Here is a 26,365-nt window from a genome sequence, read left to right as displayed (position 1 = left end):
TGCACCTCATCTCTGAGCTTATGGACATCACAGAATTTTTAATAGCTGGGTAGAAGTTTGGAGCCTTGTGTCTTTGGCGAACTACAGCTGCAGCTAACACAGCTTATTTCCTCGTAGACCTATCCTGCAGTTGAGATCTTTGAATAATCTGATGCCCTCATTTAACTGTTCAGTCTCACAAAATGATCCGTAAGCGGCGTGACTGTAACTGAGTGTCACGAAAGCAAAAAGAAAAGAAGCAAATCCTCACATTTTGAAAGCTTTCGTGCTTTAATATGATCAGTCGCTCATGAGAATGAGCAACTAAACATTTCAGCTACAAAAAGCTTGTGTCGATAGTAACAGATCAAGTGTTTTTTCTTGTGTTTTGCCCTATTTTGGTTTAATTATAGCTGTGTTGTGCTCAACTTAATTCAAAACAGGCAGGTGCTTAAGAAGGTGCTTTAGACAAAAAACTCAAGTATTTCTCTGGCGTCAGCTTCTGAAATGTGAGTATTTGCCACTTATGAGACTTTTAATTGGACATATTTGCAGTTTGTACAGTTAGATGGTCATACACAGACATCTTTTGGTGCTGAGTAGTCATTTTTCTTTTGTTGAATATGTTCATTTTACACGGAGTAGTTGTTTTTTATTAGATTCAATAACAAGAATACCCTCAGGGCCGTGTACTGGTTACAGAGCTCTACTTGACTGACGTGTTGTTAGTAAAAGGAGAAGGTGACACAAGCTTTAAACTCAAACTCCCTAACCTCAAGAAATCAGCTCTTTGGTCTTTACCTCATCTGTGTGGTGCTACAGCAGTTCCCCCGCATCCATTGCAACCTCAACAGTGGACCAAATATGGTATTACATCAGGCTGGCTACATCTCACTATTCAGTTACAAAGTGTCTAACGCTACACTGAGACCTAATCAAATTGCTCCAAGAGAAATATCTGATATAATCTGATACACCTTCCTTACATCACTCGACTGCGGATGTGCAGAGCTCTGAAATAACAAGCCTGTCATTTGAAGAGAGATTCATCTGAGCCAAAGAAAATTGCCTCATGCAAGGAGAGCCGTTACAGGCTTATTTACCAAAGAGGAGATATTGTTGGGCTGGATTGTGCAATGTTTACAGAGGAGAAAGGGAAGAAATGAGGCTATTATCCTGCACGATAGAGAGGAAACATACTTTGAGAGCACGTTAAACGGATTTCCACCAAATGTTTTTCTTTTTTTTCTTTTTTTTGGGGGGGTAAACAAAGCCATTCTGTTTGTGTTTAGATGTAATTAGAAGATGCTATTCTTGCTCCACTGTAATGCAGTGCGCTCTCTGTTACAACCTGCTATTACCTACATGTTGCAGCGGCAGTTGTTTCAACTTCAATTGCTCCCTCAGCTTCAGTGAAAACTAATTCGCCCTGGCTCTGAATTCCCTTTACTACTGCTTTCCAGTGCTGTGTGAAGTCTGGCTTTATTGTACAGTAAGACACAGCTAGCAATGCCGTAGCACAGCCAGGAAAAACACAATCCTGACTTCAAAGTTATTCGAGACTTGCTAGTAAGTGATTCATCAGTGCTTCGTGCCTTTCCCTGTTCTTGCTGCTGTTTTTAAATTTCAAAAAAATGACGGCAAACTTCAGCAAGGCTACAATACAATTTAAAGAAAAGTAGAGGAGAGACGTAAAAGTGAAGACAGGTGAAGAATTCAGTGCAATAACAGCGCATTACCTGCAGGAAACCGGTGATAGACGCTGTTATGAGCGAACCATACAGTCGGTCTAATAATGTAAACAGCAATACTGGAAACTTTTATGAGGTAAAACCAGATTACGGCACAGAAAACAAACAAACCAACCTAAGAGCTACACCTTAATGAATACAGGGGTGGAGGAAAAGAAGCAGTCGCTGTTAGCATGACTCGGTTTTTATTAAGGATGTCATTACGGGTCAAGGAGCCACCCACAGTATCACAGACAGACGCTCGAGCACCTCGGGCTCGCATACGTACCTCCTCCTCGTGGTTGGTGAATTCACTCGGCTCGTTTTCTTTCTCGGGTTTGTTGTTATTCATTCTGAGCGGGACTCTTTCTCACTTTCACTCGGACGGCTCTTCTTTTCTTTCCTTGTTTCTCCCTCCTCCTCTTCTCTCGCTCTCTCTGAATCTGCTTCGCGCTGCGCTTCTTCTCCAGGACCCACAAATTCAAAGCACCCCTCCGACAGTCCGCGCGCGAGCCCGCTGTCCCCCTACTGACCCGAACTTCCCACTAATTTGGCCACATCAATGATGACGGATAAACCTCATTAATTTTTTTATATATATATGTACATATATATAATTACAATAATTCGCTGCGGCTGATGTTGCTGTTGAGTTGGATATTCCTCGGCATTCTCTGGAAAGCCTTACTTTTCGTCTTTTTTTAATTAGTATTATTTTTCCAGAGCCTCTTGCTGTTGCTGTTCCCCAAATGAAATACAGTAATGTTCACCGGACCGCGCCGCGAGCAAACTTCTCTACCCATCTCCTGAGTGCGGCAGGGGAGGGGAGGAAGAAAGGGAGGCGGAGAGCGGAGGGGAGGGAGGGGTTTGGGGTTGGTTGGGTGGGATGCACCCTCTGCTCGGCTTTATCAAGATTTATCAAGTGCTGCAGGAGCTTCAGTGGAAAATCAGTACCAATCACCCTTTGGACCACATGAATGTTATATCTGTCACCACAGCACATATTCTTATATGTCCTGGTTTTATTCTTTCTTTTGTTTTTATCAGCTGCTCTGGGCCTTTATTACACGTGCATATTCTTATAATGTGTGTTTCTTATATATTTACTCAATGTCAGAGGTGTCAAACTCATTTTACATTGTGGGCCACGTACAGCTAACTTTGATCTAAAACTCCTCTTCCTGTCAGCCTATAGAAGTTTAACCACACATTTAACCCCATTTTTGTTTTAATAAAAGAAAAAGAAATATGTGCAAAAAATAAAATTACACAAAAAGTTCTGTTAGCTGCGCAAACTGATTTTCCTCACATTGTGTATAAAGAATATTTTTTTCAAAAGTCTTTCTTTTTGTTTGGTAATGTCCAGACCTTTATTAGACCTCTTGAGAACATTCATAAACAAAGTATGGACACAGTTAAAAACACACTCAAAGCATCTGGGGAAATCACAGACTGTATATAAAAGATGGCACCAAACACTGTGACATCACACTTTGGTTCGTCGGCTTTTGTTATGAAGCATAATCCTCCACTGCAAAACATGAACAAGGTTTACAAAATAGACTATTTATTATTCAATATGAAGTGAAACAGGTGACTTTGCCTATAAACTCAGAGGTCAGAGCAGAAAGCTGTTTTCTGATAAATGTGTGTATGACAGGAAGTCTTTTTGCAACTACAGCTATCACCACCTGGTTTCTTTCAATAGAAAGCAGATTTAAGGCACTTTCTGCACTGACTTTATTTGTCAGAGACAGAAGCTACATTCATGTTTATGGGTGCAGCCAAAGGTTGTAAGGGATTAATCACATAGACACAGGTACTTGTTAATTAGTCCAAAAATAACATACAAAAGGCTGTACAATTAAGATAATCCACACTATCACTGGAAAAATGTATAAAAAATGCTCCAAAGGCTCCAAACACTACAAACATGGACAAAAGGTCAAAAGGAGTTCATGGAGCCTGGCTGACACCTAGCAGCCTGGTCAACCACACACTTAACTTTAAGCTTTAAAACAATGTAAACTGATCAAATGCATTTAAAAATTCAGCCTCTGTACAGTTGTTATGTAGGGAAAATATGTTGTTTTTAACCATGTGTTTAGTTTTGTAGTAAACTTGGGCCATTTGACTAGAAGTCTGCAGGGACTGACTCACGTTTGAAATCAGCCTCAAGTGGACATTTGAGGAACTGCATTTTATGACTTTAAAATTTGACTTCAAGGTTGCTGTTGGGGATTAAATTCAGCTGAAATGATTCAGCACTCAGCAGTACTACTACATGCATGTTTATTGTTTTTCTCCCCACACACACACACACACACACACACACACACACACACACACACACATCTATACATGTGAGATGTTCTAGTCACTCACGGTGACCAACACTTTTAAGTCTCACTCACATTCGCACCTACAGGTGCTTTTAGGACTGCAAGATGAAAACTCCTCATATAAAAATGAATCACCAAGGCTCAAAGCCAAAACTTTATTGCAGCGGGGAAACAGCACAAATCAGCACAATGCTGTGCCACTGAAAGTATACATGAGGTATGTGAGATTGTGAGACAGTCTTTTATACTGAGTCTTTATATATTGGTACTCGACACATGAGCTGCCTTGTATAACCGTTAAACAGCCTACCCTGATCAGTAAGCAGCTATGACTCGTAGTATATTTTTCAAATGTGTCTTCATGTTGCCATATAGTTTTATGCACCACAGTTTTACAGTCACTGATTTTACTGTATGTCTATAACCTGTTGACTTATTAACCAAGTTACACTGCAAACACGGTGAGCATAAGATGACTTGTCACCCAGAAAGGCATGCCCACTCAGGAGTATTTCTCCCCTCTTGAAACGCAGAAGTCAGCAAAATTCATCGTCTGCAAAGCAGGAGTTACAGACAATTATCAACCTGACTGCTTAGTAAATTTCACGTGGCTCTCAGTTCATCAGTTCAAGGCCTCGGAGGGGTTCTGCCGTTTCAGCCGAACGGTTCTTCTCAGAGTTAGAGCCCGTCTCCATGTGGATTTACAGTGAGCAGGTTGAAAACAAAAGAGGAACTGGAGATAACACCTGTAAAGTGCTCAAGATTGGGGCGTGACTAGTTGCGCCACTTCACGGTGAGCTCACTTATAACCTCAGGGTGCAGGGGTAAAAAACAACAACAACAAAAAACAGCTAAACCCTGGAGGTGTGGAAATAATGTTGCGACAACAACAACAGGAGAAATACTAAAAGTTAAAATATTAAAAATGTCACTGGTGTTGCCTGCTGTTGTCTACGGTGAGGGCTGCAGAACAGCCTTAAAAGCGGCGATCAGGTGACAAGGCAGCCTCGAATTGTTTTTACCGTTTCAAAACATTTATTTTGAGCAACTGCCTCACTTTGTATTCCGCCGTGAAAAGTTCAGGAGCTGACAGCAGCTCCGTCGTGGGGACTTTGACTATATGTTGCGTGACACTTATTGCACAGGACAGGAGCTCGCTTTTTTATGACAGCCTGCGCAGAAAAGAGAGAGAGTCTGTCTTTTTTTGCTGAACTTGCACCTCAAAGGCAACAAAAGAAGGAAAAAGCAGTCGTCGTGGATGGGTCGTACAGATTTCTGCTCTTTCCCCTCCCCGATCACGTCTGTATCAATTACGCCGCGTCTGAAGCGTGCGCGCCCAAGAAGGGACATGGCAGTCTTTTTATGCTGATGAGAAGCGGCTGATGGGAGAGGGAGGAGGGTCTCGGAGCCTTCGAAGCAGATAAAAATGGAAATGTTCCCCTTTGCTTCTCAACACCCCTGTATCAAAGCTTCCAGCCCGAGTCTGGGGAGCAAGGAGGGGGAGGAGAGGTAGGAAGGCGGAGGAGAGGATGGGATAGGAGTTGAGGCGGGGTGACGGAGAGAGCGGGGTGGGGGAGATGTCCCAGCTGTGTTTGACAGGTCTCAGGGCTGAGCTGTGTGGTCTGATGCTCGGAGAGGGAGGGTGCCCACCACCATAAAAGCACACACACACACACACACACACACACACACACACACATACAGACAGACAGACCGACACGCTGAGGGTGTGTGTGTGTGTGGGGGGGGGGTGAAAGAGGAGCCGGCAGGAGACAGACTGGTCACGGTGTCCTGGGTAACATGTCAGCAAGCTTTGACATGGTCCAGCCCAACATGAAGATATCTCTGTGTTATCTAAGGGGCTGCTGGGTTAGCAAAAAGCAACAATGTCAGGCAGGCTGCTCAGAGAAGCTTTGTTTCTTTAAGAGTTGATAAAAACAGAAATAGCATGCATATTAATCTTGTTAAAGAGTCGGGGGAAGAAGGTTAGAAGTAATACTTGAAAGCTACAATCAATCGGGAGCCAGTAAAGTTGGATCAGCATAAACATCATCTAACCCAGCTCTGTTTGAACCTGAAAAGAAAAACAGGCACCTACTAATAACTCAGTTCTTACCTTATTATATTGGTTTGATATTTCACCACCTTCCCTGAAGTTCTTTTAAATGAGCCCTGCTGGGGAATTTCCTCAGAATCAGTCTCAACAATGTCCGAAGACTTCTCGGCTCACATGTAAAACACAACAGGAGACTACTGAAAGCACTCAAGTTTGGTTTAGCTGTCTGTAGGAGAGGGCTTCAGGAATCAGACTTCACACAGATTTTTTACTAGGGATCTGGCAACACAATGTGTGTCATTTATGCCTTCCTATACATGCATCTCCACTGGGAAATGTCTGGGAAAGCTGAGGCCAGGGATACATGTGTGAAAACAGCTGGCGGCTCTTGTGGAAGTGAAAATGGAAAGGCATTTTTGTAGCACTTCCCCAGTCTTACCAACCACTTGAAAGCGCTTGACTACGCCGTTCAGTACAGCCCGTAATTGTTTCATTCTTATTTTATTATTCCAAACAAAAAGTGAAAGTAAGAAATTTGTTGCTGCACTGCTGCCAGATCATTAGCATGTAATAGCCCAATGTGTAACTCTTATAACATCAAGTAAATGGCCTGCATTTGTATAGCGCTTTACTAGTCCCTAAGGACCCCAAAGCGCTTTACACAACCAGTCATCCACCCATTCACACACTGGTGATGCCAAGCTACATTGTAGCCACAGCCACCCTGGGGCGCACTGACAGAGGCGAGGCTGCCGGACACTGGCGCCACCGGGCCCTCTGACCACCACCAGTAGGCAACGGGTGAAGTGTCTTGCCCAAGGACACAACGACCGAGACTGTCCAAGCCGGGACTCGAACCAGCAACCTTCCGATTGCAAGACGAACTCCCAACTCTTGAGCCACGATCGCCCCATAAAGTGTAATTTTTACACTCTTTTTTGTTAAACAGATCAAGCACACGAGCCTTTGCACAATAATTATTTGTCTTTAGAGATGACTCAGCAGTTACCTTTTCTCTGAGCCAGACCAGCTGTTTCCTTACTGTTTGCACACTTTATGCAAGGCTACAAGCTGAAACTGAAGCTTAAAAATTTTCCCAGTATCCTCCCATTGTTTCCCAATATGTCAAAGCACTGCTTCAAGAACCAGAGAACTTTTCTATTCAACAACCAAAAGCAGGAGTATTGAGACACAGATCAGATTATCTAGTACCTTCTTCTGGATCAGTGACTCATGGCTAAAATGCCAGCTTGATACTAAGCCCAAAACAAAAATCTATCATGACACATCGCCGATGTATTGACCAGCGGTGGATCCCTGAGGGAGGACTCCCGTGGATCTTGCAATCCGCTCAGTGAGCACTGCAGTCAGATGACTCAACAATGTCTTGCTTTGCCTGTAACTCTTCCACACCCTTTCTTTGCATTCCAGCAAACTCCTTACAAATCAACAGTTAGTATCTTTATCCTGTATTACCAAAAGAAAAAAAAAATCAGAGGATGAACAATGTTGCTAGATGTCAACTGTAAAAACTGTCTGTAAACCTAGTAGATCAGTGTTTGGCAGGGCAATGCACTTCACCCCTTTGAGTGATGTGGGATAAGTGGCTCTCATTGGGCTTGGAGCCAGGTCATTCCATTCCTTGGACTTACTGATACAGAGTGTTCCTCCCTTATTCTCGCTGCCCTTTGATCTTCCTCTAAGATCACTAATGAGCAATTTGTGGTCAGATTGACCCGCTCTAATTGGGCTAGAGAGGTTTGGTGCTTTGTTTCAGTTTGATCAGTCCTTTTCGCTCTAATTAATTACCCCACCTCCGCGCCACAAAAAAATCACACTAAGTGACAATACCAGTAATTTTTTTAAAGCTTTTTTTAATGGGCGAGCTTGTTCTCTTTCCTTTCTGTCCTTTCAAGTCGTTGTGCTCAGAGATCGCTGCCTTCAGAGACATTTTGCTGCAATAAAGCCTTCTCTATTTTTTACTAAGCCACTGAAGCCTTTTTTAAGCAGTGTCTTTTCAGCTATGCCTTTGCCTCTGGGCAGCCTCTGTGCATACTTATTAAATGTGCATACTGTGTTAGCTTGTAAAGTATGTTTTGATCAGTTTTCCCTGATAGCCAGAATATGTAACTATTATGTCCATGTTGTACAGATCCTGTCACCTGCCATATCATGAAAGGAACATAAAACACAGAAGTCAGTATGGCTGACTATAAATCCAGAAAAAAATTAGAAGACAAACATTTCCTTAACAGTGTGGACAAAAGGAGGGGATGCCTGACTAAGTTCCTGGAAATCTACTAAGAATAGAAAAAAATAAAAAACATTTTGTGCTCTCTTTTCTACAATGAGATTCAGTTTTACTGTGGAGATACTGTAGCTTTTCTAAGACTTTAAGCCACGACATATCATGGGAAACATTATTTTAATCAGGGTGACCAACCGTCCTCTTTTCCCCGGACATGTCCACTTTTCACGTTCTGTCCGGGGCGTCGGGGGGGATTTTCGAGATTAATAAAAATGTCCGGGTTTTCCTGTATTCCGACAGAGGACCCATGTGTGAGGAATGCAGTAGTTGCTCAAATATTGGTGATAAACCAAATAATTGCACTGCTTAATTAGCTTTATTTAATTTAGCTTAGTGGTAGAAAAAAACTTAAGCAACTTGCAGAAAACAATGATTACCGTTTTGTTTTGTTTCGAGAATCGTTGTTAGCTTGAAAAGTTTATTCACGGTTACATTAATATTTCAACAGTATTAACAATATTGAAGTGAACATATATAGCTTCATTATATATTGTTGTGCCACGTTTATCGCTTAAGATTAGACTTTAGGGTCCATGTGAACCACAAGTCTAGCCCATAAATGTGCCTAACCTGACTCATCAAAATACCTTTCTGTCTTTATGTAAAGGACCTGCAGTTGTGTGAAGATAAAACATCCTAAGCAAGAAGGCACAAACTTTTGTCAATAGACACTACCATAAACCTTCGTGGTTCACTGGGCAGAGGAAGGGTTAAGTAGAGAGCAAGGCATTGTGTCAATTCCCAACTGTTGACATAAGACATTGTAATGGACTCTGATGTTCCCTTTGAATGTTTTTGAGTGGTCCTAAAATGTCTTGGGACAACAACTCTTCTGTTGTATAGTAGAAGTAATAAAAGGTTAAAATAAAACCAGGGCTAGCCTTTCTCATTCCTACTGCCTTTAATCATTACTGAACAATGTGCAGGTTCTGCAGGTTGCTTTGACACGTATGTTACATTGGCCTTTGCTTAAAGTGGATATAAATTATGTATGTATGGTCATTGTCATTTTTGCTCCATTTCGTTCTTGTTCTTTGATTCTTATTCTTGTGAAGTCACCATTTTAAGCTATCATGATGATATTTTTTTTAATGAAATATTGATTTGCAGTCCAGAAAAAACATGTTCTTAAAAACTGTATTTTCAATACAATATTTAAATCTATACAGGGGAACATCTGCGTTGAGGATGCTGAGCTTCATTTATTTATTTCACGCATTCTTGTCTTTTGTCCATTAAGTGCTTATTTCAGTGCCATATATGCACATATAAAATGGCAAAATGTAGAATTCATTTATGTAAATGGTAACATTACCATGCAAAAAGGCCAGTGCTCAGGAGAGGCAAGGGCAATGGATGAGAGAAGGAGGGAGATGGAGAAACAGACAAATATTCTGTGGCAAATGGAAGCATTTAGTGCGACATTCACCTCAAAAGGTCCTGTCATCTTAATCTCAAGAACTGTCACCATTGGTGGGTAGAGTCAAAGACCTCGCCCAAGCTGGTAAACATGCTATGACTGAGTGCTTCCAGACCAAGAAGCATCACTTTTCTTGGCCTGCAATCAGAGGGTTTAACCTGGGACTTCATGATTCAGTTCTGAATCCTCTTGAAGTGTTGACCTATTTGTAAAAAACAGAAAACAAAACCCAGGAAACTTAATTAATAACCTGGAAATCTGCACCACTCGCTCACCCACCTCACAAGGTCTGGGGTCTAGCAAGCTTTATTCATCAAGATTGAGGTTGTAGGTTTTAAATAAACCTTCTAATTAGAATAATATAAAAAAAATAAAATAATAAAATTGCACTTATCAACACTGAAGCAGTATTTTTTGGATAGTCTGTATCACACAGTAAGCCTTAATATTAATCAGACGACATCATTAAATATCCAAAAATGCTCCAACAGCACAAACAAAGTGCAAAGGTCCAAATACGTGACTCATCGGTTCCAGTTTCGAATCGGGGTATGAGAGTCCGTTCTCATTCCCAGTGTGTAACATACCTACAATTTGTCACATCCCGAGGCGTCTCATAGTAAGGTATCCTTCTGCGTCCTTATGAGACGCGCCAGATTGTGGATGGAATTCAATAGAATGACGCTCCTGGCAGTAACACAAGTTCCCGCTGTGTATTCCAGCCCTAACCCTAAATTTATCCCTAACCTTAACCACAACCTTAATCATATTAGATAGTGTTTTCCAAAGTGATTCATGATGAGAAAGTAAAATAAATGTACATGTCTAGATTAATTCCAAACTGTTCTCATGTTTCCGAAGACGTAACATACTGACAATTTGTCACAAGTGTCCATCACAGCCACTGTCTGTTCTTTTCGTACTTCTGTTTTCTGATATTTGATGTTGTTTTCACACTTTTGCCATTCCTGGTAAACTTCATTGACACATTCCCTTCCCTGCTTTGGTCTACTTGTCAACCGATCAGCATTGGACTGATGCACCCACATGGAGCATGCTATTGGGATTTCAGAGGACTGCATGGAAGCACGTTTACATTGGTTGAAAAATCCTATGTGTAGCCTCTCAGCTAGCATGGGTAATTTAGCCAGTAAGCAATTAAGTATGCAGGCTGACGCAGGTAAGTATACTCCAGTGGTACATTACATAGAACAAGGTTAACATTATTTCTTTAACTAGGCATGTCTATAATGAGGTACCACCAATGTTCCCTCTAAGCTGCGCGCGTGCGCAATTGCGCACTGCTGGCACGGTCTCTGCGCACAGAAAATCTGCGTTGCACACAAAAAAGAAAAAATCTAACCTTATGTGCCAACACCGGTGTTTTAGCTACAACGCCAAAAAAAACCCCACCCTTTCCTATTGGTCGAAAAATGTACCATGTCCACCAATCAAAAAATAATATGGCAACATGGCATTTAGTTGTTTAGGAAGTGGGAAGTTTTAGGAGTGACTGCGGTGTTTTGAGATGTGAGCGATTTGAGATGTTTAGCGCAAATCTTGTGTAGTTAGTTTGTAGTGTTGTGTGTGTCAGAACAATGAGGCGACTGCTGAATGTTACAGGTGTTACAGGAGTGATACATCTCCTGTTGTCAGGCCTGCAGGTATCAGGCTGTTGTTCTCCTTTATCTCATAGTGGACAGAAATTATTTTTTGGAGTGGAACAAATAATTTGTGTGGCATCAAATTTGATGCAGAACAGCTGATTGTTCTGTAAATAGTTTGAAATGTTTATTTAAAAAAACGCCTTGGCTGCATTTTTAGGTAAACAGCTGCAAAAAACTTTGTTGTTTGCATAACGTGGTTACTTTTTTGAAGAAGTAACTATATAATTAATTGCCCAACATTGGTCATTATATACTGTATTTTGCAGACACAGAGTTACAGGACTCTCTCCCAGACCACAGACTCATACTCATAATACAAGTCAGAGCTTTATATATATATATATATATATATATATATATATAAAAAGAAAGAAAGAAAGTTGTGTTTTCAAAATTGGAGTTCAAGTTATTTTTTACTTCCATTAGTGTTAACATGCTACACAGGTCATGAACAAGACTTTTTTTTAATTTTCATTGTAAGTGGGCTAAAGAAGTTAATTACAAGTAGTCTAACATAAATGTAAATGCTGTAATTTGATTATTTTTAATAAACCATGTAACTTGGATGGATTCGATGCTGGCGTGACCACAGTGCACACGTCTGCTGTTGCTCACAGTGGTCCAAGTGTCCGCTCAGGGAGTTTGTGTGTTCGCTCAGACACATGAAAAATTAGAGGGAACTTTGGGTACCACTACTACTACCATGACCTACCGCTACTTTCATCCTACATATACTATTAAAACTAAGCTAACTTTGGCCATGTTAGCTTAGTTGGCCTGTTAGCTTATGAGAGCTTTAATAAAAGCTATTTTCTGCAGTGCCAATCATATAAAATAATTTTACAATCAGACATTTAGAAAAACATGCTTTCAAGCACATGCTGCATTGTCTGTAAATATCTTTATGTTTACTGCATTACTTGGATCTAAATGTCTCCCAAATAAAAGCGTAGGTGTAAGCTAGCAAGCTGTGTGGTTGTAATGGCTTGCTGGGACACTGAATGGAAGTGATCCATTTATCATTCCACTTGTGCTTTCCCTGCTGTAAAGTCAAAATGTTTGCCAAGCAAAAAAGTCTCTTGGCATTAGGTGTGCATACTGAAGTGACAGTCAATAATGGTTAACCAGCATCAAGCAACACCTGTCACTGGAAAGTGGCTCAATGAATACCAGCAACATACCACCCGAGAGCAGCAGGGAATGTGACATATGCCACTGAACCAGGAGTGGCATACCACTCCACACTTTTCAACAAGGGTGTCACTTGGTGTTTAGTCATAAAATAAAGTGCTGTATGTACTGAAACCGCGCAGCCACAGTAATTCAGATTTGACCAAAAGTGCTGCACTAACCAAGTGACGCTGTAAGCCACAGAGCCAGGCAGCTAACGCGGCAAAAAGGCATGACATCCAGAGGTTGTGGGTCCCCTTGTGATGAAATTAATTATTTCTGTGGGACTGCAATGGAAATCACTGCGGCCTATAGGTCACATTTCACTTTTCGAAGGTGGACCGGACCTGGATGCAAAGGTCAGCTGTCAGAAAGCTTTTATGTCCTCCAAAAGCAACTGGTGGCCTGTTTGAACATGACGGACTACAGTGGATTAGACCAAGACTCTCTGACTCTGACTGCAAGTGCTGCTGAAAGCACCATAATAGCTCATTAAAGAGCAAGAAAACACATTCTCTCACCCTTTTTTTCATACCAATAGTTACATGTTTCCAAACGGTGCTCGCTCACATTGTTTTCCAGCAGCCTGCTCAGTATCCAGCACTGTTTTCCCATCTAAGATCTCATACTTCTCTTTGTTTAAGATAAGACATTATGGAGTGTTCAAAGAATGCTGCATATTGTAGCCAAAGCCAAATAAAGACTTGAGATTTAAAAAAAGAAAAGAGTGAATACCACTGCAATCTAGAGCAGCCTGCTTTAACAAATAAGTGGAAGCTGGATAATTCAGTTTCAGAACTGTACAGTAAGGGAGGGGTATAAATAACTGCTTCCAAATATAGCACAATATTTGAACTTCCCCTCACATTCCTGCTATGAGCTGCTATCACCATGGCCATTTTGCCTGCGTAAAGAACCCACTGCAGATTAAAGGCCACACCAGCCCCCCATGAGGTGTTTGTCACTCTCCACATCCGTGCAACTGTGCGCAGCATCTGTCTTCCTTGTCACATTAAAGTAAACTGACCGCTTCAACAACACCCCAAAATAAAAATGAGGGTAGTGGAAAAAAAAAAAAGAAAGCTGAAGAAGTGAGAACAGAAAAGAGCCTAGACGTGGCCCCGGCTGCACTCCGCTGTTGAAGTAATTAGCCCCCTGGTTGACGTGCACTCCTCGTGGGACTCCACCGTGACATGTTCAAATGAGTATTGGCAGTGTGCGACACCAGCTGTGGGCCTCCTGCAGGGAGCCGCTGTAGCATGCACTGAGCACGACACCAGCCCTTTAGACTCCGAAGAGCATGAGCAGTGGCCTTGAGCTTGTTTTACAGCTAAAGGAAGCAACTGTAAACTGTGACTTCTGAACTTTTTATGTCAGGTGATTCAGGCGGTGATGCTCTACTGACTGTCCACCAAACACACACACACACACACACATTCAAATCTGTGTCTGTGCTACAGATGGGCTCGGCAACTCTAAAAGGGGGCTTAGACACGATGAGGGGAGGGCAGCCAGGCATTAATCAGACCCATTCTGCAGCAGAAATTGAACCACACCCGCTCTGTGTGGAATTCCCACTCTACCCACCCACGGCACCAATTTGGCAACCCCTGGTGGGAGGGCACATGACTGGCAACACCAACATATCCAAGAAAGGGGGCTGCCACACCCATCCTTATATTTTCAAAGCCTCACTTTTGCTCAGTGATCGCATTTATTAAATGATAAACGAGTCGCAGCCAAATCACGCTTCATTTGAAAGGACTATATTTAACCACACACAAACTCGATCGTGTGAATATTATTTCTAGAACACACACAAAAAAGATATTTTTAGTCGTGTTATTTATGAACGCTGCTTTAATTGGATATTTTGCATCACCTGATGAAACAAAGGCTTCATAACCAAGAGCTGCTCAACAGTTCCTCCTAGTGGTCGAATAATATTATAAAAAAACTGAGCTTGAAAGGAAACCTATTTGAATCTTTACTGCATTATTTATGTCATTTTATTGGAACATTTATAAATATAGATGAGACACATTAGCATAAACAGACATGATACATTTGAGATTTCAGGTCCAAAGTAGATAAATAGTCACAATATTGATCTAAAAAGCGAAAGTGCACGTGGTTGTTTTCGTTGGATCCGTGAAGACGGGCATGAAGAATCAGAATCAGACAGCAAAATGCTAAAGTGTAAGATAAGTACACATGAATTCAAGTGAAGTGCACGAGTGTAAGGTGTCTGTGTGTGGAGGTGCTTGGGACTGCAGGAGGTTTCAATCCTCTGGATCCTCATTAGTTTCTTACAGGCGTGCCGTTTCCTTTCACCGTTTTCTTCAGGTGGTGGTAGTTGGGAAGGATCTTCATGAGGAAGTCCAGCTGCAGAGTCTGAGGCTATGTGATTAAAAAATAAATTAAAAATCATCCCAGGTTATTACAAATGTGCCTACAAGCCAGCAGAACCTGGAGGATCGCAGACAAGCATCAGCGTGAAGCACTGACCTGTGGCTTTTCACTCTGCACACGCCTGATGCAGTTTGATCCGTAGACGACTGTGTTCTCCGGCACGACCTCGCACGTGTTGATTTGACAGCACGCGCCGACGATGCAGCCGCTGGTCAGGATCACGTTTCTACCGAGATCAGCTGGGAATGAACATTACAAAAACACACTGTCAAAAATATGAAAACTGGGCTCACTGTAAAACCATATTTACATGTGAGTTTTAGTGGTTTTTGTAGATTTAAGTAAAGACATGTGAACAAACAATATGTCTTTGTGACAGGCTGCTAGTAACATAGTACCTAATGATGCGTTGTTGCAATCTTTGCTAGGTTTTCCATTATGTGTTGTGACACTGTCAAATACAAAGTTCATCTCTGAGCAAAGTGACTTTCTGCTTGAATGATTTATAGGTTGGTAGTGAGTGGCTTTAAAAGACAAACGAAAATGGTTAGGTACAAGGACTGGACTGGAAATGGGTGAAAAAGCAGCCAGTGTCCAAAGAGAAATTTTAAAAGACCTTCAGAAAGCCTGGGGAATTATTGCTCAAGAGCACTTTAAAACATTGTAAGAAAGTCTGGATCCTTGGAAGCAAAATATCAAGAACTCAGGGCGGGGTCAAGACTCGAGTTTTTTCTAATGTTAATGCAGTACTTACCCTTGGACTCAATCACATTGTTGTCTCCAATTTTCAAAGCTTGAGAGACTGTGTCAGACTTGTCAAGGACTTCAACCAGTACATCAGGGGAATGAAACAATTGATATGTAATCAAAAGATATTGCATACTGACTTATATTCCCTTATTTTCTGTCATATATATTGTTACAGTTGTGAGTAAACATGGACAAATACTAAATACTAAAGTCAGCATATGTACAAGTAATCCCTGTGACCACTGAACTCGTTTTCTACTCTGTACAATGTCATAGCGAATGGATAGCTCTAAAATAGTCATCTCAGGCACACAGCTCTAGCTGTGACCACAGAAGCTCCACCCACCAGCCATTCAATCCTTCTGTTTGATAGGGACAGCCAATCACAAGAAAGTTGTATTAATATGATGGTTCTCAAAATTCTTCCACAATGCCCGCTTCGGAAGCCAAAAGTTTGATTTATTTTAGTTAGTTTTTTTTTTTTTTTTTTTACAATAAACAATACCAATAAGAAAGATCCAAGATAAGTTTGAATGTGATGTGATGCAGTATGTTAAAAACTAGCCAAAAATGCATACCAAGGATCCCAGCTGAGCACAATTACAAAGAAGCGATGACACAGTGATGAATAATCAGACTTTCCCATATTTGAAATGTTTGTTATCTTAACTTCACTGTCTTCAAACATTCTCAAAACTATGTCAAAAAGACAGTTGTTTATTTAACAGTTTGTGGGGCATAAACTGCAACTAAACATGGCACTACTTTGTCCTAAACTTCTCGGGCGTGAGAGGAAAATCCCTGCTCAGCACAGGGGTGCGACTCGGCCAGTCAGCCAACAAAAATTGCCCCCTTTGGCACTGCTGGTAACTTTTCCATCTTTAGCCTGAGGCGATGACGCTGTGTGAGTTGTGATCATTGGTTTCCTGTAAACCTGGTGGAGTTTTTAATCAGAGATTTAATCATTTATGAATGTGCTATGACTGAGTATTTTTCTACTAAATCATCGTCTTTCAAAGAATTGCCACAGTTTGACATATTCGAGTTAAAAATTCATAGAAAATCAATTTCTCTTCAAAGAGAAATTGATTAAAACTGCTTATTGGCATGGTAACCTACATGTTTTTAAATTCCAGGAAGCAAAACCGTTTTCACACGCTGTGCCAAAAAAAGAAAGAAAAAAAACTGGCCTCCTATTTCTTAACTAACCCTTCATAAAACAGTTCATGTCACATTCATATCACGTCCTCCAAATCAAATGAGTCTCTTACAAGGAGGCCTGCACCACATGTTTGAAAACAGCTGGGTTGAGTGGATGAATTTAGAGGCAGCACAGTTACTTTTAGAATAGTTACTAGAACAGTTACTTTTTAGAATATAATAGGAGTGTGGAGTAGATAGAAATGAGCATTAAGTAATTGCACTGTACTGTATGTATATAGTATGTGATAAGCAAGTCAAAGCCTGTTAGTGCTCTCTGGTGGACAAACTCTATATGGACAACAATATTCCCAAATGAGAAAAAACATTTAACTTGTAAAGCAACAACAACAAAATTTAAAACATAATTTAAAAAAAAAAATAATAATACAAAAATCAGGATTGTATATATTTATTTAATAGGCTAATAATTATAGAGGGCCACGAGTGCCAAAATGAATCAAACAAATACATCATTAAATGTGTCATTAAATCATTAAAATTGGAAACAAACACAAATAATTAATTAAATGTATTATATTAATTGATATATGATTAATGATTCATGTATTTAATTAATTATTCATTTCCATTTTAATTAATTAACCACACATTAAATTAAATGATTCATTATGTATTTATTTAATTATTTTTGGCATTCGTGGGCCTACATAAATAATGGCTATTGTTACAGCAAAGGATACCACATCCAACTTCAAACACATTGTTAGTCCCGATTGTCATGGCCTTTGGCTCGACTCCCTCCGAGTCTGGCATTATATTCTCTGGATAACTATTAAGAGACGTTAAAGGAATGAAAGTGTGCATGAAAATGATCCCTCAGGAAAAAATAAATGTAAAAAAATAAAAATAAAAGCGAGACTGTAAAGTCACACATCACCTATGGGTTACCTGTTAATGATAAGCGCCTGCTCCTCTATTAGATTCCCCTCTCCGATGATTATAGGCCCTGCTTCTGCTATGATCCGCGCTTTTGGGTGGACCACTGTTCTAGCGCCTGTGAATGAAGAAGAACTGAATTTACATGGAGCTTAAAGCAGCAGCTGTAGATTTCTTTATTCTTTCTTTTTATTTTGAAGGTAGTAATGATATAAAAGACTCACCGATAGTCACATCTCCTCTTATTTCGCTTTCAACACACACAACGGCTCCAGCGGCGATTTTAGCACTGCAGGAAAACACGCACAGACACACACAGATATACCGAGATCATCATTCAAATAAACGAGGACTACACGACAGAGAGAATAAGCAGCACATATAGATCATCGCCTGGGTGTTACAGTGTCAGCCAGTGCAATACACGGAGAATATGATTGAACATTTTAATTTCCTGACATCTGTCATTGCTTCAAAATACGCCACGCACGGTGCAGTGCAGGTTGGAAAACAGGGGGGGGGGGTCTACCTTTTCTGTGCCATTAGTTGCTTAGCGTCGGACATCTTCGAGATGGAGAATGGATTGATCCACGGTCGATTATTTATCCTTCAACTGGGGAGCTCTTGGGTTGATTGCATCTGTCTGGCTGGAACATCGTTTCCCCCCTCTGCTGGGACTCTTATATAAATGCTGCAAAGGACTCCGACGCTAAAAACGAGGTGCACGAAGTGCAGATTGCAACTTAAGCGACGCACAGTCTAAATTATCTGTGATTTCAAGCCCAGTTTAATGAGCACCAGTTTGTGATTTTACACACTCACGCTGACATAAAGATCGCCTCCTTTTTGCTGCACTGTCGGTGTGCCTCCTGCAGGGTGCAACAATCACCAACTTTTGGGAGCTGATGGAGCTGTACAGTGAGCCAGTGACATTAATGCCTTTAACTAACAGAGAGGAAACAAACTCTGTGCTGACCTGTTTGTTCATTTAGTGTCAAATACGGTCACTTTTTCAGAATAATCCAATTTCTGCTTTTGGATTGTCCGTTAAGTGGGATTTATATTTTGTAAAGTCAATCGGAGTTCACTAGGAATAAACCGGAAATTGAACAATGTGTTATTTTCAGATTAAAACGATCTACTTTGCCATGTTTAAAACAAGCTCAGTTCAATTTTCTAGTCATTACAAAGTGCATCTGATGTTTGTTATGTCACCCTATTATTATTATTATTACTATTCTTGTTATTATTACTATTATGAGAATTTGACTTGTCTTGTTAGGTCTCTTCAGGCTTCTTCAGTTCAAAAAATAGATTTGTTAGGAAATGTCATGTATTTAACCCCTTGTGGGTGTTGTGCCCTCTGGAGGTGGTCTTGAAGTCTGTGGACCCACTCTTAATCGTGTGAGTCGTCCAATGAATGTAATTAAAAGGGCTTGCGTCATCATTGTGCCCTATACCATTATGCGACCTAATGAGGTCATCTGAGGTAAGGTGTGAGTGGGGGTTGAAGGGATTTCAGGATGGCATTGTGAGTGGCTGACAGCTTGTGTCGTAAGCCATGATCTCCGTTCGATGATGGTCCTTTACAGTGGACATAAATGGCCTCCTTTACCTCTTTTTCAAGACACATGTCTTCTCAGTCAAAAATGTGAACGCTGACATCCTTGAAAGACTGACCTTTATACTTTAAGTACAGATGAATTGTTGTAAAGCAGATACTTTCAGCCAGAGGTTTCTTCCTCTTAAAAGGGAGTTTTTCCTTCCCACTGTTGCCTGTGGCTGCTGGGGTTTCTCTCTATATTTTTTAGGCTCTTTACCACACATTGAGGTGACTAAGTTGAACACACCCACATTCTAATGAATGCATCAGAGAGAAACTTGGGGTTCAGTATCTTTTCCGAGGATACTTTGACATGCCAGGGATCAAACCACCAACCTTCCAAGATGATCTGCTCTGTCTCCTGAACTAGAACCAGGACCACCCAACAAAGGACGTAGGAGAAGGAGCTTTCAGTGGGGAGGAAAAGAGGAAGACCTCAGAGGAGGCTCATGTATGTAGTAAAGGAGGACATGCAGACGGTTAGTGTGATAGAGGAGGATGCTAGGAATGATGGGGACTGTTAAATGGAGCAACTAAAGAAAGTGAAGAAGAAGGTGGTCACTTCTGTATACAGATTAATTTAAAGTAAATAAAAACTCTTGTAACAACAAACAGCTTGTTGACTGCTGCGGATTTCCCTTCTTGGGCGGCGCTGAATAAGCGACATCATTTTCCGACTTTTATTTTGAAGTTAGGCAGCGGAAGTCCAGCTGGTTATTCCGTCATACTTGTCGGCTGTTGAGTTTTGAAGGAGAGCGAAGCGTGTCAAAGCGAGCTGCGGAGGGGGAGCGCGCAAGTCGGAGTACATTAATTAGACCGCAGCTCGTTTGAACACCGGCTTCCGTACACAATACAGCTTAAACACAACTTAAGTGTACCGTTAATATATACATTAAAAAAAAAAAACAACCTTCCTGAAACAGGAGGTATATATTTTTTATGCCCCTTCATTTCTCTCTTGTTCTTTCTCTAATGAGAGTGAAGAAGTGGGTCTAGCGGCGCGGCGGGGGAGCTGAATTTCACGCGTTCGCCTCAACTTTGTGGAAATATGTGAAGTGTGATAAATGCCACTGGAAAATGGAGCAGTCGGCTACTCTGGACATAGAGACTCTGAAGGTAAGCCCGTCACAGTGGAAAAAACACCTTTTTTAGTCTTTGTTTTAATTGGAACCGCGCACGTGCACAGGTGGCACTAACCATAGCTTAAGGCGCATGTCCAGTTTGGCAGCATTAAAGGACTTTCAGGCGTGTTCTGGCGGGCAGGAGGACACCTGTGGATGCCTGTGACATTTTTATCAACGTGGATGATGTTGTTCGTTTTAAATGCAGCAGCTCAAACTCGCGCAGAGTCCTCTCTGCAACAGGTGCGCCCTCCGGCTTCAAGTGTTCCTGTTAAAGAAAAAACTCCCAGCTAATTAAAGATGAATGTAAAGTGTCTGCTTCTCTCTACAGGCAGTAGTGTGATTAATAACAACTGACCAGCGCTCAGGCACTTCAAGAAGCCTGTCTGCATGGACTCCTTCACACATCTCCCCCTGCTCCTCCTCCTCCCCCTCTTCCTTTGCACTACACCTCATATTGTATGCATCCTGCTCTTCAAGAATCACTGTAATGTGACAGCCTATGAATATTCTGCTGCTATGCTTTCTCATTATTATTCCAGCCTAGCAGTGGAGGCAGTAACCTCTGGGTACAGTATGTGCATCTTGTCAGTTCTGCAGCCCCCCATCCAAAGAAAAAAAAAAAAGCTACTCTGAAGTCCATCACCCGGTGGCTGAGTGACTCTTATCAGTCGAGAAACCCCTCCTGCCCCGCTCAGAGTCCGTCCTGCAACTTTTCCTTTCACCATTTCCTCCCCGTTTCCTGCGAACGCTGTGCTCCGTTGAATCCTCTGAATTGACACTGTGTTATCTAATTAAAACAGAGGCTTTGTTCGGGGTGCTTTGTGACAGTATTTCTGTTGATAACGCTGCGCTCAGTCTGGCACTTCACCCTACCCCTGCCCCCAGTGCGTTCCTCTGATGAATGCAAATGATGACTACGGGGTGCTGTCCAAAATGGCCCCGTTGGCTCTCGAAGGATTTGCCGGGGATTAGCAGGGAAAGCTAGTTTACTGTGGAGAAGTGTGTGCCTGTTTACATCAGCAGTTTGTCGACTGTCTCGCACACCATCACTACCACGTTCCAACCTCCCCAGAGCTGCTGAAGAGACTTCACATCAGCTCTCGACTGCAATTAACGATGCGAGGGTCAGAAGGTATCGTCGGCCACATGATAGGTGAGCCACGGCCGGCCTGCCCATGTTGCCACAGCGTCCTTGAGTAAGGCCCAAATTGCTCCCCGAGGCAGCTGCCGTTTGTGTGCGCAAGGAAAACACACTGTGAAAACACTCTGTAAGAACCCATCTACCTCTAAAAGGCTCTGTATAAGTGCAGGCAATTTGCCATTTGACGGAAGTGTCTTCAAAAGCAGAGTTTTGTGCTGCAGCAAAAAGGAAACTTGCCCTCAGCCCCCCACCCAAATGGCATCTTCAAACAGCCTGTGATGTGATGCTCACTCTTGGTGCCTGTGAGTGCTCCGACTGAACAGCTGCGACCTTTTGTTGCGCTGGGCTTATTGGAGATCTTTGATCCCCGCTGGTCTCGTACTTACAGTAGAGTTACCTTGTTCCTTTGACTTTTTGAGGAAACGGTGCCCGTCCATCGATTTGCCTAGAAAGGGCAACCAAACCGCAGAAGATGAACCCACTGACAAACTATTGTATCTCCTGCAGAGATGAAAGAGCTGGAAAAATTGGATTTCGCCTACAAGTGGAATGACTATTGACAGCAGCACCACCCTACCCACCCCTCGCACCCAAGTGCTTGATTGTCACATCAACAAAATGTGAGTGGGTAACGTCGATGCGGCGAGCTTGTCTTTGAGGAGCGTAATTGGCTTTCCCGCTTACAGTCGTGTATTCAGGCTCAACTGTGCGACCCTTTTGATTGAACTTTCTGTCAAAATAAAAGTCCAAAGAACTGAAATAAATAGGTGCTTTAATACTGTGTGTCAGACTTGGAGCTAGATCGTGTCCATCTATTTTCCGTGCTGCTGCCTCAGCGATTGTGCAGCGCTCGCACGCGGGATGGACGCGTACGAGCTTTCCAGTCATTAGTGCATCTCAAATGTTTTCTTACCTCCAGCTGAGGCAGCCCTGTGGGACTCCAGTGGCACCGCTGAGCGAGAGAGCGCTCGCCGATTTGCTGATTAACATTATCAAGCATTAATAACGTCTCATTTTTTTTCATTAGGGGCTTCTCAGCTGTATTTTGCTGCCTCTGCAGCATGTCGTGCATTTGATCAAAGCAGCGTGTAGAGTATCACCCTCTGTGCTAATTGCTGAAGATGAGGCACGCCAGCAGTGGGAAGGGACTGCTGGGTAATTGCTGGCTTTGGCTTTGGATCCAGCTTTAAGGTCTGTAGTGAAAGCAGGACCTGGTCCCACCCTCGAGGCGAAAAGTAAAGTGACAGATTCAGATCTCAGCACAAACTTAAATGGGATTGATGAAGAGGCATGTGCAAGGATAACTTTGGTTGTGCAACAAATCCACGCGGATGTTTCCAGCACACTGTTTCATCTACAGAGATAGCAGCTTTTTGGCCTTTTGTACCTCAGAGAAGCTAGTTTCTGTGTAGGCGTTTACTTCCTATGAATAGAACCTGCATGTAAAACAGGTTGTAGATGGTAAACCATCTGAGAGGATTTCAGACCCACCTGTTCACGATAATTCGTTGACATTTGTCTTGAGTGTTGTAGAACATATTTCGATGATTTCAGCACTGATAGCTCTGTTAAATTACATACAAATACAAATCGGTATCTACAGATTTTAGGCGTCAGATTAAAATCATTCTCAGACCTGCAATTGTGAACACAAAGGTATGGTTGTTGTCAGTGGTGTAAAGCTTAATTGTTTATTTTCAGAAGACTCTAAAGCTTTGAGTCTCATTTTGGTTAAACTACATGAATACTCAACAATGGTCAGATTATTTTTACTTTAAAGCAGTTCTTGTGACCTGTGCAAAATTTAAAAGGTTATTATTATTATTATTATTATTATTATTATTAATAATAAATCCTTTATTTAAATGGGATCGTGATCTCTTTTTTAAGAATGACCCCTGTGCAACATATTATAACGACACATGCTTTATCACAAATTTACACACGTACAAGAGTAGTTGTTGCGCGTGGGGGATCGATACAGCATATAATGTTGTGACATGTTGCATGGTGATTATGTGTCGATACAGGGTGATCAAATTTAAAATATTTATTAAATAAATTAAAATCCTCTGGGAATAATACGAACTAGAAGGATCATCTCATGCACCACCATCCTGTTATAATGTTAGCTGAGCAAAATTACATTAAATTGGCTCAACCGAAAATCCATCCAACACTGGGTACACTTAGTTTGACAAAGCTGCCTAATTCAGACAAAGCTAACAGAGGAGTTGCACCAGTAAAAATAGGAATGCATCATCGTTCATCTACATCTACAAACAAGAACCAGTGTCTGCCTGGTGATTGTATTGAATTTCAATTGTGACCGCTTTTGATGACGGGGTGATGGCACAGGTCGCCTGATAGGAGACAGCTTGTCTGCAGACAGTCACAGTCTGACTTGGACTGACTGCAGTCACTCTCAGATTGTCAAAGGGTTGCAAATAACTGTTGTCTAATTTACAAACAGATTGCCATCAGTCTGAAAGAGTCTTTGTCAATGAGCACAACCTGAGGGGACTCAGCTCGTTGCCAGCTGCTTGTACTCTGGTTATATTCCTGTAGAACAGGAAGGCTGATGAGGGCAAATGTCATAGTTAATTGTGAGTTTATGTATATGTGATGTTTGGTGCTTTAACACAGTTAATTGTTGTGTTATTAGAAAAAGACTGCATGTAATTGCCAGCTTGACCCCCAGTCAATCACAGACTGATATACGTGATAACAGGAATTGTATTTTTGATCTCATTTTTCAGCAAAAAAATAAAATACAATTAATAATTAAAAAAAACAACAACTTTATCTCAGTGGATACAGCATATATTGACAAGATTAAGTTTAAGCACATAATTTGGAGTGGAAAATTGTTATAAATCACAATATATGTCATTGTAGTACTAAAAATCTGAGTAATATTGCATTGTGGGGTTTCTGGTGATTATCCTGTCTTATGGTTGCCAGTGAATAAAGTGTCAGCAGGTAAACAGGTGGTCTTTGTAGTTCAGACTTTTAAACAAATTGTAATTCCAACACAGAATCAAGAGGCTTTGAAGTGGATGTAGAAGCATGCATATAAACTAGATTTAGAAAGAAAATACTTTGATGAATTGCCAAATGCACTTGAATGGCCATTAAGATATCTGGGTATGCCTAAAATGTAGACTTAAATCTTCAGTAGTTTTTGCTTAAACCCAACCTATGTATGAACTGATATTAGCTATTAGCTAGATGTATCGGTATCAGTTTCTATAATAGCTCATAAATGAAAGTTTAGAAAAGTAAAGAAGAGATGGAGGAAACACCCTTCAACAATGGTATCAGTGTTGATGTTGCCTGCTTTTTCCACTAGAGGTCACTCCGCAATTTCTCTGTTGTCAACACGTGTTTGAAACAACACAAACACAACAGCCGAGCGGAGTTGGGCAGGAGTAAACGAGTAATCCACAACTTGTTGGTACAATAAAACATTAAACTTTATAGTTTCCTCTTACTAAGGACTCATAAATAACTGCACCTAACAAATGTCAGAGATTTGCTTTGTCAGAAAGAAAAAATATATTAAATAAAATTTCTAAACCACCAAATGTCAATGAGGGGCTTGAATGCCCCATTTCGGCTCTACTTTTACCTTCTTTCTAATTGCGCAACTTGTGATATTCTGGACCCATCATTAAAAAACTGAGAATTAGAGCAGTTCTATTTGTTATCAGTGTTTTCTTCTTAAAAGTCACTGTTGTTTCTTGCACTTTGATGCAATTGGACATCTTCATCAGTCCAGGCGTGCGTGTTTGTGAGCGTCAGCTGTGACCAGCATGCTGAAATGACAAATTGACAAAGTGCCAGCCACTATACACTCCTCCATTAGCTCTATGAATAACCAAGCTTTAGGAGGCAAGAGTGGACCAGGGTAATATATGCATTAAAAACCCTTGCAAAGAAATCACAGGATCTGCTAGCATTGGGAACAGTGGGTTGCCATAGAAATTACAAGTGCTGAAGTTTCCCCTAGCAACAGTGGATTGAAAATAGACTAAAAGTGTCCAGCAGGGCCATGGCTGTAGGCTAAAAGATTGGTTGGAAATAGTTTTTTTTCTTGGAGTTATTAATGTTGATAGGTCCTCTTGGATACCAGTTGTGTAAAGATCTCATGATAATTTTGAGGGTTCAGTAGCTCAGGTCAGTTTTGTGTAAACATCTTCCAGTGTTGTGAAAAGTTGTGGCTGTGAAAATGACTTGCATGACTACACAGAGAGTTGATTTTATGCCTCTGTGTAAGCACCTCTCATAGTGTTCTTGTCCCTCAGCTGTATCGCTGGTTAAATTGGAATCACTGACATTTCTAGGCCAGCGATATGGGTCATTTGTATTTGCTGCTAAGTCGCAACATCCATTTGTGAGACATCTGCCAGCACCAGCAGATGTGACCCAAACTATTCATCCATGGAAACAATCACTTGAAGAGTGGATTAGGTTGTTTAACAGCAGAAAGCTTGTGGAAGTCTTCTTTTAGATGCCGTGTTTGCAGCGAGGTATGCTGTTATTTGCAGGTATTAGTATTTT

The 26,365-nt window shown here is 41.3% G+C and overlaps 3 protein-coding genes across 8 annotated transcripts in view; 1 reads left to right on the top strand and 2 right to left on the bottom strand.

Annotated features, from left to right (window-relative positions):
- Positions 1-2,509, bottom strand: part of LOC146391364 (RNA-binding protein with multiple splicing-like) — a 36,717-nt gene extending 34,208 nt beyond the window's left edge. For all 4 annotated transcript variants that reach the window (XR_014799924.1, XR_014799925.1, XM_084924235.1 and 1 more), the window contains exon 1: positions 1,999-2,509. Coding sequence is in view for 2 of the 4 variants with exons in the window: in XM_084924235.1 (XP_084780361.1) it covers positions 1,999-2,061 (63 nt within the window). In the remaining 2 variants the exon portion in view is untranslated. The remainder of the gene's footprint in view (positions 1-1,998) is intronic.
- A 12,005-nt stretch (positions 2,510-14,514) lies between these two features.
- dctn6 (dynactin subunit 6) lies at positions 14,515-18,770 on the bottom strand. The gene is made up of 7 exons (XM_084924234.1): positions 18,464-18,770; positions 18,159-18,223; positions 17,947-18,052; positions 17,739-17,827; positions 15,839-15,886; positions 15,181-15,323; positions 14,515-15,072 (listed from the first exon to the last, which is right to left on the bottom strand). Exons 1-7 carry the CDS (start codon positions 18,496-18,498, stop codon positions 14,974-14,976), a joined length of 585 nt encoding a protein of 194 aa, XP_084780360.1. The 5' UTR covers positions 18,499-18,770; the 3' UTR covers positions 14,515-14,973.
- A 1,507-nt stretch (positions 18,771-20,277) lies between these two features.
- Positions 20,278-26,365, top strand: part of LOC146391362 (zeta-sarcoglycan-like) — a 58,619-nt gene continuing 52,531 nt past the window's right edge. For all 3 annotated transcript variants that reach the window (XR_014799922.1, XR_014799923.1, XM_084924233.1), the window contains exon 1: positions 20,278-20,653. Coding sequence is in view for 1 of the 3 variants with exons in the window: in XM_084924233.1 (XP_084780359.1) it covers positions 20,615-20,653 (39 nt within the window). In the remaining 2 variants the exon portion in view is untranslated. The remainder of the gene's footprint in view (positions 20,654-26,365) is intronic.

The sequence above is a fragment of the Perissodus microlepis genome, chromosome 3 (genome assembly GCF_051167445.1).
Source record: "Perissodus microlepis isolate ML-2025 ecotype Zambia chromosome 3, ASM5116744v1, whole genome shotgun sequence".
Lineage (NCBI taxonomy): Eukaryota > Metazoa > Chordata > Actinopteri > Cichliformes > Cichlidae > Perissodus > Perissodus microlepis.
This window is presented reverse-complemented; position numbering and strand designations above follow the sequence as displayed.

Coding starts and splice junctions, on each gene's coding strand:
- dctn6 (XM_084924234.1), bottom strand. CDS start 18,498: ATGTCCGACGCTAAGCAACTAATGGCACAGAAAAG. Junction 17,828..17,946: donor CAGGCGCTTATCATTAACAG/GTAACCCATAGG, acceptor GTCTCTTAATAG/TTATCCAGAGAATATAATGC. Junction 15,324..15,838: donor CAATGTGATTGAGTCCAAGG/GTAAGTACTGCA, acceptor GTTCATTCCCAG/CTGATCTCGGTAGAAACGTG.